This window comes from Vombatus ursinus, unplaced genomic scaffold (assembly GCF_900497805.2).
Source record: "Vombatus ursinus unplaced genomic scaffold, bare-nosed wombat genome assembly UNPS02004367.1, whole genome shotgun sequence".
NCBI lineage: Eukaryota > Metazoa > Chordata > Mammalia > Diprotodontia > Vombatidae > Vombatus > Vombatus ursinus.
Genome location: NW_020944145.1, coordinates 104,857 through 120,846, shown reverse-complemented (window position 1 = coordinate 120,846; position 15,990 = coordinate 104,857). Strand labels below are relative to the sequence as shown.

The window sequence follows — 15,990 nt, the reverse complement described above, 5'->3', positions numbered from 1 at the left end:
TCTGTCTCTCTTTCTCTTTCTCTCTCTCTCTCTCTCTCTCCCTCAAACAGGGACAGGGAGAGGCAGAAAGGAATAAAGTGACTTTACCCCAACTCAGGGGAGGGATCTTTGGTGCCTTAGAGGTAGTCAGGGAGGTATTTTTCTTGCCTTCTCTGGGTTGCAAGGCAGGGTAAATGTGTGAAACCCTAACCCTGAGTGCTCTAAGCCTTCCTCAAGAGAAGACAGAAACCCCAGGCAGAGGAATATGTTACCAAGCTCAAGGGACGTCTGCCTTCCTCTGTGTAACCAAGTAGATAGGACTGGCGTTTGGAGTCAGAAGTGTTCAAATATCACCTTAGATCCTGAGTAGTTGTGTGATTCTGGGCAAGTCACTCTGCATACGTCAATTTCCTCATATGTAAAATTTTGGGGGAAGGAGTTAGACTCAGTGACACCATAGGTCTTTTCTAGCTCCAAGTCTCTGATCCTAGCATTCTCCAGCTGAGAGAACCTGGCTAGTATTGTTTCCATGGGGAGAAAAACCAAATTCCTTATGGCCCAGAATGGCTCCAATCTTTTCTTCTGCTCTGGCTCTTAGCCCAGAACACTGGACAGCCTAGAAGCACTCAGTGAATGCCCAAGAGAGGCAGAGAGGCCACATGTTTGTAGCCCCCACAGCAGGTTCTGGGGAAGGAGAAGTATTTGGGGGTCTGAAGCTTCCCTGACCACCAGGCCTGAGCCTTGGGAGGTTTTTGTTCGAGAATATATCACTGTGGGAGGAACTTTAAAATCCTGCTGACAGTAATAGACTGCAGCATCCTCAGCCTCCACACTACTGATGGTGAGAGTGAAAGCTGTCCCAGATCTAGTGCCACTAAACTGGGCAGGGACTCCAGACTGTAGGTTAGTGGCATAGTAGATGAGGAGCCTGGGGGCTTGGCCATGTTTCTGCTGGTACCAGTATAAGAGGTCATCACCATCGCTATCTGTGACCCTCTCACTGGCCTTGCAGTTCATGGTGACTCTGTCTCCTGGAGACGCAGACAGGGAGGCTGGAGACTGTGTCAGCACAACATCACCATAGGAATCTGAAAGAAAAAATAGATTAACATAGAAATATATGGACATCGCAGTCAAATATTAGGTAATTATAGATGTATTTAAACCCAAGAAGCCCCAAATCAACTTAATCGGTTCTAAAAGTGAGACACTACTCTGTGTGTTTCAGAGGGACATTACAGTTTCTGCAAACCAGGTCCCAGCTGTGCCTGTAAGAACCTATCAGCCAGTGCTGGGACTGACTCCTCATCTCATCCAGAGGAAGGGTCACAGCAACCTTAACCCTTCACCCTGGCTCTCCTGGAAACCTATCTGCCCTTTTGGTGTGTCTTACTCTGAGCCCAGAGCACCAGCAGCCAGAGAAGATGGGGCAGTGACATCATTCTGTCACCTGAACACCTGCAGGCAGAGCCCTCTGAGCTAAGAGTGAAACAGATGGAGGCAGAAAGACATTTATATCCAGAGCAGTCACTGTGAAAGGTCCCTGGGGTATTCCTATGCAAAAGAAGGTCTGGGTCACAGGTCTCAGCCCAGGGATGGCAGATGCCAGGCTAAGACAAGCTGGTGTAGAGGAACCATGCCTTGTGAGACTCCCTATTATATCTATTTGATATTGTGACCTTGTGTGTCTATGCCTTGGTGTAGATGTGTCTGTGCCTTGTGTCTGATGTGGGAATGATTGCCACAGGTCAGGATGGATCAACAGGAATGTCTGCTCTGTGTCCCTTAGGGAAGACTAGATTTCTAAGCCATCACAGAGAGCTCTAAGCCCAGAGGCCTGGGGTGCTGTGAAAGGAGACAGGAGGTCACGGTTTATAGGTTTCTGGGTTTTATTTTTAATTCTGCCTCACTACTTCTTCCCTGAATGGAGAAGGAAAGGTAGGAGGATGCCATGGAGGTCTCTAGCTGAGCTTGGGCAGGTCTCAGAGGAGGGCCTGGGAAATGCATACTGAGGACCTCTTGCTACACAGATTATTGTCTCCTTGGGTAAAACAATGGGTAAATCTGTCCCTGTCTCCATCTCCCATTCTCAGACATGAGGTCAGCCCTAATGACCTATTGCTTGAGTATGTGCAGTGGGACTGAGTATTTTCTATTGAGAAGAAGAGAGATATTTGGAAGGAATAACAGAATCCCATCCAAGGGGATGATTTCTGCTGGTCTGAGGTGAGGGCTGTTGCCTTTTCTACAAGAGCTGGAGAAAGCCTGTGGGCTTTAACTAGAAAGAAGATGGAAACACCTGCTTTTCTCTTGAGCAAGAGATCAGTTTGCAGCTGAGTAAGATATTGGAGGCAATAAAGTGTTCAGGAGAGCGACTTCTGGAGAAGTTATTCTTCCAGCTGAGTCAATGCATTTGGCCAAGCAAGGTCCAGCAGAGGCTATGACAACAATGGAGAGAAGTACAGAGATAAGTAGCATTATCAGAAAATGCCAGTGTTCCTGGAGAGTTGGAGGTGAGAATTACCCCTCTCTGTATGTACCTGGGCTACATGTGCATCCCCTGTGGAAACCCTTCCATAAGTTCCCCAGCTGCCTTTCAGAAATGCCTCTCCATGATGCATGGACCACAAATAGTGTGTGTGTGTGTGTGTGTGTTTGTGTGTGTGTGTGCGTGTGCATGCATGCGCACATACACCCTTCCATCTGTGCTTCCTATTTGTCAGCACTCTCTATTAATGCTAGGCCTGGTCATGTGAGAGGGGCCCCAGATTGATGGGGAAAAGGCTGTCTTCCCCAAGCTGAAGTTATTTCATTGTGTCTGTCAGGGAATCTTGCATGGTTGTGATATATGCACGTCGAGTGACTCAAGTGCTTTTGTAGAGTCAAGTACAAAGAATAATAACAATGAGAGCTTCTGTTTTGTGCTCCTTTCAGTCATCTCTGTGACTGTAAAGATGTGATACCATTTCAGAAAGACTATTCGATGCTCATACCTTCATCAAGTGTGGCCTCATTACAGATGTCAATCGTTTTCATAAAGATTTAATAGAGAGGCAATAAAAAGCATTGGTGTCACTGGTTAGAGATCCCATCTCACTCTGGCTTTCAGCAGCAAGAGCGTCCATGATTTCTTCTAATTGTTTGGAATCTTGCTCTCTTTTAGACGTCTTGAGACTCCACCCCTAACAGTCCTTAAACTGTGTTGCCTTCAGTGGAGATTTCCTCTGTTTGTCCTTGGTCTGTTCCCGCTGCTCTCCTCATGTTGTTTTCTTAGTAATTCTCCTTCCTTGTGCCTCAAATGAGGACAATGAGAACACAAGCCCATTGTGGGACCTTCACTGTCATTGACAAAGAAAATCGTTTCTGTCAAAACCTTGGCAGACTTTTTCCATTTCTAGCTCTCCAATCAGTTTCATCCCTTGAGATGATGTGGATTAATTGGGTCTTCCACGAGTGAAACTATTTTCCCCTACAATACTCGTCAATATTTTATGTGATAGTGTGATTTATAATCTGCTCATATAAGATATTTTACAAATTTTCTCGTGTCCTTCTGTACACCAGAGTTAGCCTTGGTGGGCCATTGCTGGTTCTTTGTCAAGGAAATCAAGTACTGGGGAGACATGGTGGTTTTTTGGGAGGCTTTTTTGTCCTACTTCTATCGATGATTGTTTTACTTTCCTTACACTTCCATAGGTCATGGGGGTAGTCCATGACTTTAATTATTTTTCATTTTTTCCACTAACAGATTGCTTAAATATATAATGTTTGAGCTGTCTTCAATGCATTTAATATAATCTAATTTAATTGTTCTTTTTTTTTTTTTGGCTAGGCAATGGGGTTAAGTGACTTGCCCAGGGTCACACAGCTAGTAAGTGTCGAATGTCTGAGGCCGAATTTCAACTCAGGTCCTCCTGACTCCAGGGCCAGTGCTCTATCCACTGAGCCACCTAGCTGCCCCTAATTTAATTGTTCTTAAAATTATGTATTGATTTTCTTTTCTTTTTGTTCTAGAGTCTACTAGGTGGTACAGTGGATAAAGTGCTGGCCCACAATCTGGGGGAGCTGAATTCAAATTTGGGCTTTACACGTTTAACATTTATGTGATGCTGGGTGAATCACTTTGCCTCTGTCCGCCTCAGTTTCCTCCAATATAAAGTGGAAATAATAATAACACCTGCCTCCCATGGTTGTTGTGAAGACCAAATGGGATAACATTTGGAAAGTCCTCAGCACAGGGCCTGACACACAGTAGGTCCTCAATAAGTGTTTGTTTACTTCTCATTATCTCTTCTCTCCCTCCACCTTTTCTTCCTTCCTTCCTTCCTTCTTTCTTCTTCTCAAACAAATATATGATTTGTTAAATGTCAGCTCAGGCAGTTGATACAGAAATCACTCATGGGGCAGTTTTGTGGTAACTGTAAAGTTCTGTGGTGTTTTGAAGTCCCTTGTAACTTTGTCAAGTCTGAATTTTACGATAAGAAGTTAAAGATCTGAGGCACAGTCAGCTTCATTTTAAATTCTCAATTGAATGCATAGAGCTTCTCTACCCTTGACCACACAGTATATAATCAGTCTGATTTTTATATCGTCTGATTTTTATATTGACCATCTGGTGAGTGTCCATGTGTAGAGTCACCTTTTGAAGTGTTGGAAAAAAGTGTTTGTCATGACTGGATCACCTTCTGTCAAAACTCTCCACTATGACCTGTCTATTTTGAACAACCCTGCATGGCAGAGCTCATAGTTTCATTGCACAATGCGAGTCTCTCCACCACCACAAGGTAGTGATCCAGGAGGGGCTTGACATAGTGCAGGTGCCAATTACAAAAGTGACCAATGGTCTTCAAAGATGACCTTTAGTTCATGTTCAGCTCCTAGGCCTTGAACTGCTCTTTCTGACCTTTCTCAATCTGGCCTGGCACACTGCCATTCCTTTCCTTGTCATCAGGTTCTGTGATTAGCATTCCCCAGGACAACTCCTGATGTTCCCTGAGTAAAGGAGTCCCCAGGTCTCATTTTGGGTTTGCAATGGACAGATTTATTGGATCACAGAGACACCTGAAAGCCAGGAACAGAGGATGAAGGAGAGGGAATGGTTAGCTTAAAAAAGGGAAGGTTGAGGGATAAACCTGTGTCCTTAAGAAAGAAAGACGGCTCCAAATATTCCTGTCTCCAGGTCCCCACCTCAGGTTCTGTCTCCATATCTCACCACAGTTATTAACTGCCCAACACTTGAATAGGGTGATCAGGACGTCTTATTGGGGGATGGATCCGATTTAGACTTAATTGGAATCCAATTAAGGTTGGAATAATAGCTTACTGATTGAAGACTTAGAGGACAGATGGAAAAAATATCAGAGTGGTGGGTTTTGGGTACCTCCTTTCAATGAGTGTCTTAGTGGCTCGTGTTTACTTTTGGAAATCTGGCTTGAGAATAGGCAGACATTAATCATTTTCTCTGTCAATCGATGAACAATTGTTAACATTATTTCCATGGGCTCATGCCCAGTTTCATAAGAATCTCTTCATTGGTTAATATTTTGATATAATCAATATGTTCGTAATAAAGTTTATATAAAATAGATGCTTTATATGAATATATGTTAACATAGAACACATGGGATTTATATGCATATATTTATATTTAACATACTCAGTGTTTCATACCTGTGTCAGGGATGGAGTTGGGAATAGAGTAATCCTAATCTTAAGGTTTCCAGCTTTGAGAGGGCTGACAGATAGTTCCTGATTTTCTCCAGGGAACATTCTTTGAAGGGAGAGAAGGCGTCGGGGAAGGAGCCAACATGTGGAGGGGTCAACAACTCTATCATGTCTATCCCAAGCATCGTACAGTAGAGACTTGGGGGAATGTTCTCTTGGGTGGTATCTGGGATGTTCTCTTAGACCAAATGAGTCACTTCACTCTGAGCAGGAAAGTTCAATCATTCTTTGTATTGCCTGGGAGAGGACAGACAGATAGACAGATAGAGAGGTAGATACAGCTTGAGGCACTCCTGCTTCAGTAAGGGACAACAATTCTTTTCTCCTTTTATTTCTTCTTTGGGGATATCTGGAACGCTCTTTTAGATCAATGGATAGATTTCACTCTGAGCAGGAAAGCTAATTCCCTCAGTATATTGTCTGGTATATTCTCATCTGCATCATTCCTCTGTTTTCTGTTTACTACCAGCTTGGATAAAAGGGTTCTTTTGATATGTGATATCTGTGGTCTTTGAGTAACTGGCATTTTGTGGGAAGGGAAACAAGTCTGGGATATTCATATAACTTGGGGCAATCCTTTCCCAGTAAGAACTAGCAATGGGGAGTTCAGCTTGGACTTTAAAGTATTTGTTTTCTTAGACTAACATTATTAAGATAGAGAAGAAGGTTGTAATTCTAAGTGGGCACCCAATCTACGAGGAGAGCAGAATGACCAGCTTCTGGGCACCAATCCCTTGTTCCCCTTATTTGTAGTAATTGAAATCTTCCTTGGAAAAGTTTGAGTAGTGGAAACTCTAGAGAGATCTCTTCAGGGCCTGCTGACATGAATAGATAAAAAAATAGATAATATCTGATTTAAAAATATAATCAGAGAAAATGGGGACAGCAGGTGACATTCCAACTTGGCCCATTGATGGATTACGTCAGGCTGCTGCCTCATCTTCTTGAGCTCCTGGGTCCATCAGTCATTGCTTTAGGGAATATTGATCCAGGAAGAAAGGTCAGAAAGAATCTCTGGCTGGAGATCTCTGGTTTCTTCTTTGTTTCTCCCTCAGGGGGGAGTCAGTTGATATATGAATAAGAGAGTGCTCAGTCCCAGGGCAGTGTGGTGTGACCCAATCTGAGAGGGGCTGGTTCTTTCCTTGACTACACTGCTCATAGCTGAAGAGAAGCAGGAGCCCTCAGGACACAGAGCTGCCAGACCATGGCCTTTCCCCTGAGCCCTGGGCCCCTTTTCTCATGTCAGCCCCAGAGACCCTGCCCCTGAGCAGGCAGCCCAGCAGCTGCTGCGGGAGGGAAAGGAGAGGAGACAGCTGAGCCACCCTGACCAACCAGCCTGGGCCTGGGGATGTTTTTGTTCCGGGATGCAACACTGTGCGAGGAGAAGAAGTTGTTTGATAACAGTAATAATCTGCCCCATCCTCAGGCTCCACACTGCTGATTGTGAGGGTGAAATCCTTCTCAGCACCACTGCCACTGAACCGGGCAGGGACTCCTGAATCCAGGTTGGAAACCTGGTAAATGAGGCGCCAAGGAGATTGTCCAGGTTTCTGTTGGAGCCAGTACAGATACGTTTTTCCATCACTGTGTTTGACACTCTGACTGGCCTTGCAGCTGATGGTGACCCTCTCTCCTGGGGTCACAGACACTGAGGCTGGAGACTGGGTCAGCACAATTGCCCCCCTGGAACCTAAGAGCAGGAATTAATGATCAACCAACATGAAATGCACAGAACAATCTCCTTGCACTTTGACATTTAGTCCACAGAAGCCTGGCTCTGCAAACCCTACTGACCTCCTAGAAATCCCCCATTCCGCCTTGGAGTGTGCTGGCTCCTGGCCCCAGAGATTCTAAGCGCCTTTGAATTTTCTCATCTTATGAAAAATTGTACGTCTGCATGTTGTGTTATCCCATGTTCTCACCTGGGACCAAAAGCATGAGGAGCCCGCAGAGAAGCTGGGACAGTGACCCCATTTTGCAGTGTCTCCTCCCCTGTGGCTGCTCTGCCCCTAGCCCTAATTTATGTCACTGGGTCTGTAGGCCCTCCCCTTGGGGATCTCTTTATGCAAAGCATCTGGGGGTGTGGGGCTTCTAGGAGCAGAAGTGACTGACTCCTTCTCAGGGGAAGGCCCTGAGACCTTGATACCCTGAAGATACCTCTCCTCCTAGGACTCTCATGTGATGGATGTTCCTGCCATTCCCACCTGTTCTTATGTTTGTTTTTTTTTTAATTTAAGTCAGTTTTATGGTTTCATGGGACTACTAGTTGATGTAGTTCACCGAGTGCTGAGTCTGGGGCTAGGAACACTCACCTTTCTGACATCAAATCCTGCCTTGGTCATTAACTAACTGTGAGACCCTAAGGAAGTCACTTAGTTCTGTTTGCTTCAGTTTCCCCACCTGTGAAACGAACTGAAGAAAAAATTGCAAACCACTTCAGTATCTTTGCCAAGAAAACCCCAAGTGGCATTACAAACTGTAAGAAATGACTGAACAACAATTAAAATGTTTCTAAAAGGCCAGTGGGATGGCATGAGACGCAATATCATCTAGTGAAAAGAAGTCAGGACCTAATGGCAGGAAATATCTGACAACTACTGACATCCTTCACTTTACTCCAACATATGACTTGATATCCCACCAATTAATGATCCTTTTGGGCACTTAGCATGGTTCCTCCTAAAATGGAAGTGTTACCATCCTTGGTTTAGGGAAACCAGCTTTCTTTCCCACTCCCACTTCCCTGAAGGAGTCAGCTATCCTTAAGGAATGGCATTTGGGGAAGTTTGGGGAGGGCAGGAGGGAAAAGTAATTGAGATCCAGAAGAGTCTGGATGTGGGACGGCAGGACTGAGAAGACACTGGTCTGAAGGCGTTTGGGCAGCCAAGAGGAAGGGAAGCTGGGTAATGGGAGTCTGGACCCCAAAAATGAGCTCAGAGGAAAGCAAGGTAATATAAGTCTTTTATTCTCTTATTAATTCTTTCTTGATGGATCAAAAATGCAGGCTGGCCAAATACATTGCTGATTGAGTGAGGCTCTGGGATGATGAACTGGTGACACCTAAGAGATGACAGGGACAAGGACAGAGAGTCTCCTGAGAACCATATTCCCAGGAGAAGGAGGGAAATATTGAATGGGACATCCAGAGCATCATTAAGGATCCTGTCCCGGTGCTGCCTGTCAGGGCAGGGTCCAAGAAGAGCATCTGATGTGTCAGGCCTAGCCTGTCTCTTGAACCCTTCACATCTTTTCCCCAAATGGAGCCTGATGATCTTCATGTGAGCAGTCTCCATAGTAAGGGGTCAAGGAGTAAGGAAGGGGACCCACTTCACTGGGGTACCTTGGAGGTGGTCATCAGCCTGACTTGACAGATGGGAGAAGGTTCTCTCTTGTCTTCTTTCTTTTCACTCCCTAGCCATTTCTAAGATGTGAGACACTGGGATCTGTGGCCCCCAGAGCTGGGCTGTTAGGGTCAGCCCTCCCCAGGGCTCTGTGGTGGCTTTGGAGGAAGCAGCTGGTCTCCTGAGCTAAAGATCTGAACAGCCTGGGGAGATGTTTGTTCAGGTGGGCACCACTGTGGGTTAGCGGCGCCAAAATAATGCTGACAGTAATAATGTCCAACATCTTCAGCCTCCACACTGCTGATTGTGAGAGAAAAATCTGTCCCAGACCCACTGCCACTGAAGCGGGCAGGGACCCCAGATTGCAGGGTGGAAGCATCATAGATCAGGAGCTTGGGAGAATGTTCTGGCAGCTGCTGGTACTAAGCATACCCATAGTAAATACTCTGACTGGTTCTGCAGCTGATGGTGACTCTTTCTCTAGGAGCAATAGTCACAGCAGCTAGAGAATGGGTCAGCAAAAGGGCTGCACAGGACCCTTGGGTTGAGGAATGAAAATGAGAAGAAATAGATTGGAATCAGGAAGCATGTCCAATACTGACTTGACATGAAGTGTCCTTCCCACTTACTGTAGGAACCAGCCTCTCATGACCCTCCTCTATCCCAACCCATTTCAATTTCCATGTTTTTGAATCTCCTGGTGCAGCACAAGGTAGCAGTTGTTAACATCCATGGTTGATCTCACCCTGGGCCCAGAGCACCAGGAACTAGAAGAACCAGGTTGGGAAGATCATTGTTTCTGTTGTAGACTTTCAATCTGGAGACCTCTGAAGCAAAGCTTTGCTTGTACTTCACTTTTGATGGAATTAAATGCCGCCTTCTTAGAGATGGAGGAACTATCCCTCTGGTAAACCCTGTGGAGTTCTCGTTTTTCATTAAGTGATTTTGAATTTCCCCATCATTTTTAATCAAACCAGTCTTGATGTTTGTGAGTGTTCTGACCCAGATGAGCAAATGCAGCGCTATACGCCAAATCTCTGAAAGCTGCTCATTCCTTTTCTGCTCCACTGTTGCCAATTGTGTGTTGACTCAACTTTCCTTCCAAGTTAGCAACAAACTGTTCCCATTGAGAGAACAACTCTAATCTGTTGACATTAATTCTTCTGGTAGTCATTTTGCCTTGGGGACTCCACTTTTGTTCAATGTGAATATTTAGTTTGGAGAGGATAAGTCTAAGATCAGTCCAGCACTCTGCACCACACAGTGCCTTTGTCACTCTCACATCCTGTCTGTCTCTTCTCCTTACAGTCACATAGTCTATTAAATGTCAGTGTTTGCTGCAAGGGTGCATCCATGAGGTTTCATTGCATTTAGGTAAATGGAAGACAGTGTTGGTGATGAGAAGGTCATGAGATGCACAAGTCTTCAGTAATGAGTTACTGTTGCTGTTTCCAACTCCATTCCTCCCTAACACTCCCTGCCAATTCTGGTAGTCTGAGACTACTCTAGCATTAAAATCAGACAAAATTATAAGCTTGTATTCTTTTGGCACATTGATGATAAGGGTCTCCAGGTTTTCATAAATTTTTTCTTTGACCTCATCAGGGTTCATCATAGTGGGAGAAGAGGAACTGATGAGAATGTCATGACGTTGAACTGTAAGTGGCAATTACGTTGTCATTATCCTGTCAGTCACTCCTTTTGGTAGGCATATAAGCTTGTTAACTGGATTAGCTTTGATTGCAAAACCTACACCAGCTTAGTGATGGCCACTACAGAAAAATGTGCATCCAGCTCCAACTTCAGTAAGCTGGCTTCATCTGCCATCCTTATTCCACTCAGAGCTGCTATTTGGATGTGATTCCTGATGAGTTCTCTTGCAACAAATGCTGTTCATTTTTAAAGTCTACTGGATTTAGTGTTGTCTGCACATTCCATGTGCCAATGGTGAGTGGAATCGTCTTTGCAGATTTTTGTACATTTTTTGTATTTGAAGCAGATAATTTTAGGGCACCTTTTCTAGCCCCTTCCTCCCACCAGGAGGTGAGCAGCGCGATCCTTCAAAGGCTACTCAGACACCCAGGGGGTTGCTGAATCCCACTGCTGCTTCCAGTGATAAAAGACCCTATGGTTTGGGCTGCCTGTGTGCAGGATTGTGACTACAACTCCCAATGTATCCATACCTGCTGCTTCATCACTTACTTGCCTGTCAGCACAAGACTTTGAGAAAGGTAAAAATGGCAAAATGTGATGGGTGATGTCTTTAGATTTGTGTGCTAATTGGATTTAAGTGAAGCAGAGTTGCACAAAGTCATTGACCTCACTCTCTCCTCCAGAGTCATCATGGTCCAGTGGCAGGACAGAATCAAGATGACTGGTGATGGCTCAAGATGCAGTGGATAACCTTCACGTCTTCGATTTAAGCACTCCACAGTACCTGCCTCAGCTGACTTCATGGCCATTGGAACAAATTTTTCTCATCTGCCATTCTACCAGGGGAAGTCTTCACATGCTTGGGGGAGACACCCCCTAACTCGCCAATGGGTTTGAGACCCCTCAGTTTCCCTCAACCTGGTTTAGCCCATCTGCTGAAATGGTTTACTTAAGTGTGGCAGCTGCACATGCTACAGCTTCTTGGAGGCACAGGTGAGAGTTAGTTGGAACAGGTGCACACCAAGGTTGGAAATCAGCCCTGGAAAGGGCCTGGCAGCCTTCACCCCAGAGGTACTAGTCTTCCCTGAACACACCCTACACCCCATCAGGACTAGAATTAACTAATGATGGAAAGAGGGCACTAGACTTTGTTTCCCTTTGATGTTCTTTAAAGTGGGCACTGCCTCTCTCATGCAGCAGGAAAATTTGGAACAAGGATACAACAAGGTGACATTTCATTTAGCTATCCCAATGATGGCTGTGGAAAGTTACTTCAAAGTGGGCATCACTGCGGTCAGCAGCACTCCCCTGGCCTAAGCAGACTTCTATTTCTCCGAAAATGGAGTTTAGTTCTCCTATTTACAAGGCGTGAAATGCAAGACTGTTGTCCCCATCCACCTTCCCCAGAATTCTTCCAAAAACTCCATCTTTAAAGTACTTGAGAGAAACCAGTAGAGCAACCCTTTGGTACCACTTTGCTGCCCTCTGCTGGCAGTTTGTAATAAAGCTGGGGAATTGAGGAGCCTGAACTCAAAGCTCCTAGTGAATGATGGTCTGTATGGAGAGCCCTAGTCCTTCCCAATGGTCAGCACCTTTTATCACAGGAAGGAGTTAATATAGGTTCATTAGACTGGTGAAAAGTTGTTAGAAAAAGCCTTTTCTAGTGTCATGGAAGGAGTCAGGAAACCTTAATTTAAGCCCTGATAGCCTGCCATATTCCATAAACATAGGTGGCTCCTTATTCCCTCCAGGAATAACTGTAAAATCCTATATGGAGTTTGAAGTTGTTCACAACCTGAGGCCCCCTGCCTTCCAGGCTTCTTTCACCTTACACCCCACCACATACCCTTCTGTGCTCTGGGGATTTTCACTGGCTGTCTCCCATGCCTGGAATGATTTCCTTCTTTATCTGAAGGAAAGGGAGAAAGGAGAGAGAAAAGCATAAACAGCAGGGAAAATAGGTTGGAGAGAAAAACATAGTTAGTAATCACAAGTGTGAATGGGAATGAGATGAAGTCTCCCACAAAATGGAAGCACATAGCAGAGTGGATTAAAAACCACAATCCTACAATATGGTATTTGCAAGATAAGCATTTGAAACAGAGAGATACACACAGAGTAAAGGTAAAAGCCTGGAGCAGAAGTATTGTGCTTCAGTTAACGTAAAAAAAAAAAAATAAGGCAAAGGTGGCAATCCTGATCTCAGGCAAAGCAAAAGCAAAAACAGATTTAATTAAAAGAGATGAGGAATAAAAATATATCCTGCCAAGAGGTATCATAGACAATGAAGTTATATCAATACTAAACATATATGCATCAAGTGGTATAGCATCCAAATTCTTAGAAGAAAAGTTAAGTGAGTTACAGGAAGAAATAGACAGCAAAACTTATTAGCAGGGTACCTCCTTCTGTCAGAACTAGAGCAATCTAACCACTAAAAAAACAAGAAAGAAGCTAAGGACATGAATGGAATCTTAGAAAAGTTAGATATGTAGACTTGTGGAGAAAATTGAATGGGGGTAGAAAGGAATATACCTTTTCTCAATGCCACATGGCACCTACACAGAAATTGACTATGTACTAGGGCATAAAAACCTCACAACGCAATGCAGAAATATTAAATGTATCCCTTTCAGACCATGCTGTAATAAAAATTACATGTAATAAAGGGCCATAGATAAATAGATTAAAATTTAATTGGAAATTAAATAATTTCATCCTCAAGAATGAGTGAGTCAAACAACAAATCATGGAAACAACCAACAACTTCATCCATGAGAATGACAATATTGAGACATCATACTAAAAGTTATGAGATATAGCCAAAGAAGTTCTTAGACGACATTTTGTATCTCTAAATGCTTACATGAATAAAGTGTAGAAAGAGGAGATCAGTGAATTGGGCTAAGAACCAAAAAAGCGAGAAAAAGAACAAATTTAAAATCTCTAATCTCTAAGTTAGAAATTCTGAAAATTGAAGGGGAGATTAATAAAATTGAAATTAAGAAAACTGTTGAACTAGTAAATAAAACTAAGAGCTGCTTTTATGAAAAAAACAATAAAATAGATAAACCTTTATTTAATTTGATTAAAAAAAGAATAAAACCAAATTACCAGTATCAAATATGAAACTGGTGAATTCACCACCAATGAAGAGGAAATTAACACACTAATTAGTGACTATTTTGCCCAACACCAAGAAAATAAATTTGACAATCTCAGTGAAATGGATGAATCTATATGTAAAATATAAATTGCCCAGATTAACAGAAGGGGAAATAAAATACTTAAATAACCTCATTTCAGAAAAAGAAATTGAACAAGCCATCACTGAACTTCCTAAGAAAAAATCACCAGGGCCAAATGAATTTACAAGTGAATTCTACCAAACACTGAAAGAACAATTAATTCAAATACTATATGAACTTTTTTTTTGGGAAAATCAGCAAAGAAGGGGTTCTACCCAGTTCTTTTTATAATACAAGTATGGTGCTGATATCTAAATTGGGAAGAGCCAAAACAGAGAAAGAAAAGTATAGACCAATTTTCCTAATGCATACAGATACAAAAATTTTAAATAAAATATTAGCAAAGAGATTATAGCAACTTATCATGAGGACAACACACTATGACCAGGTGAGATTTATACCAGCGATCCAGGGTGGTTCAATATTAGGAAAACCACCAGCATAATTCACCATATCAGTAATAGAATGAACAGAAATCATATTAATATCCCAATAGACACAGACATTTGGAACTCAAAATGTTATAAAAGTGAATATTGAAAACTAAATATAAATAAATTAATTAAAAAATGTCAAATGGAGTTATGAAGAGTGAGAGATGACTGAATAATAGCAACAATGATTCCAAAAGGCCAGAGAGATTGCATGAAAAGCAATATTGTCTAGTGGAAAGAGGTCAGGGCTAGGGGCAGCAAAGATCTGAATGCTACTGACATCTCGCACTTTACTCCAACCCATGACCTTGTGTCTCCCTAATTAATGATTCTTTTGAGTGCTTAGCCTCCTAAAATGGAAGGCCTGCCATTCTTTTATGCCTTGGTGTGGTTAGGGGAAGCAGCTGTTTCTCCACCCCCACTTCTCTGAAGGAATCAAGTGGCCTGAATAATGGCATTGGGGAAATCAAGGACATTAAGGAAAAGTAATTAAGATCCAGAAGAGTCTGGGTGAGGAAGAGAGGACTGAATGGACACTGGCTTGAAGGCTTTTAGACAGCAAAGAGGAAGGGAAGCTGGGTAATGGAAGACTAGCCCCAGAAAGGGTGTTCAGAGCAGTTCAAGGTAATTTCTACCCTTTATTCTCTCATTCATTCTTTACTTTTCGTTTACACAGATTCCCTAGTCCTCTCCACATTGAAACATTATTGAAAGTTGTCTCCATGAATGATGTGCATTGAGTCTAGAAACCAACCGTTTTCTTAATCCAGATGAACCTCTGGTCTTTTAGCCCACTTTTGTCCATCTTGTCACAAAAGAGGGCATGAGAGGCTTGTTGAAAGGTTTTCCTCAACGCAAGGTAACTTCTAATGGAGCATTATCTTCATGGTCTAACTCTGAAACTCCATCCCTGAAGGAAATGAGATTAGTCTGACTTTCAATGTGATCTTACTGCTGTGTGCTGGGAGGGGTCGTTGACCTCTGGTACAATCTCTCCATCTGGTCCTCTCTGACAGAGCTCTCACAAGAACTGAGTTTGATCCTTGATGTGATTTATTTAGCAGGAGAAAGAGAAGGAGAGAGTGGAGGGAGTGAATGGGACTATTATACCAGCTGAGACCAGGATATTGGTGAGCTCCAGTGTGACTTTAATCCAAATCCTGATGGGTCAGAGAGGGGAAACTGAGCACACTAGTCCTTTGCAGCTGAAAGTAACCTTCTAATAAACCAGTATGGGCTTGAGGTTTTGCCCCCAACACAGATGTAAGCAAACACGTCGAACTATGCTAGATGGATCAGGTAGAAAGGAACAAAAGAGACATTGGAGGAACTCTACAGAGTTCCTCAAATACCCACAACTGAATAAGAAACAACTTTGTCATTAGTGAGTCACAGCCCAGCAGCTGCTGGAGGAGAGGAAGGAGAGGAGACAGCTGAGACAGCTGAGCCCCCTGACCAGCCAGCCTAGGCCTGGGGAGGTTTTTGTTCGGGGATGTAACACTGTGCCAGGAGAAGAAGTTGCTTGATAACAGTAATAATCTGCCCCATCCTCAGGCTCCACACTGCTGATTGTGAGAGTGAAATCCTTCTCAGCACCACTGCCACTGAACC

General features: G+C 43.5%; 2 gene segments (V, D, J or C); both read right to left on the bottom strand.

Moving 5' to 3' along the window:
- Positions 1-573: 573 nt before the first annotated feature.
- On the bottom strand, positions 574-1,477 carry LOC114023113. The segment is given in 2 exon segments: positions 574-1,067; positions 1,373-1,477. Coding segments are annotated over 2 exon segments (543 nt in total).
- A 5,407-nt stretch (positions 1,478-6,884) lies between these two features.
- On the bottom strand, positions 6,885-7,707 carry LOC114023108. The segment is given in 2 exon segments: positions 6,885-7,393; positions 7,626-7,707. Coding segments are annotated over 2 exon segments (561 nt in total).
- Positions 7,708-15,990: the final 8,283 nt, after the last annotated feature.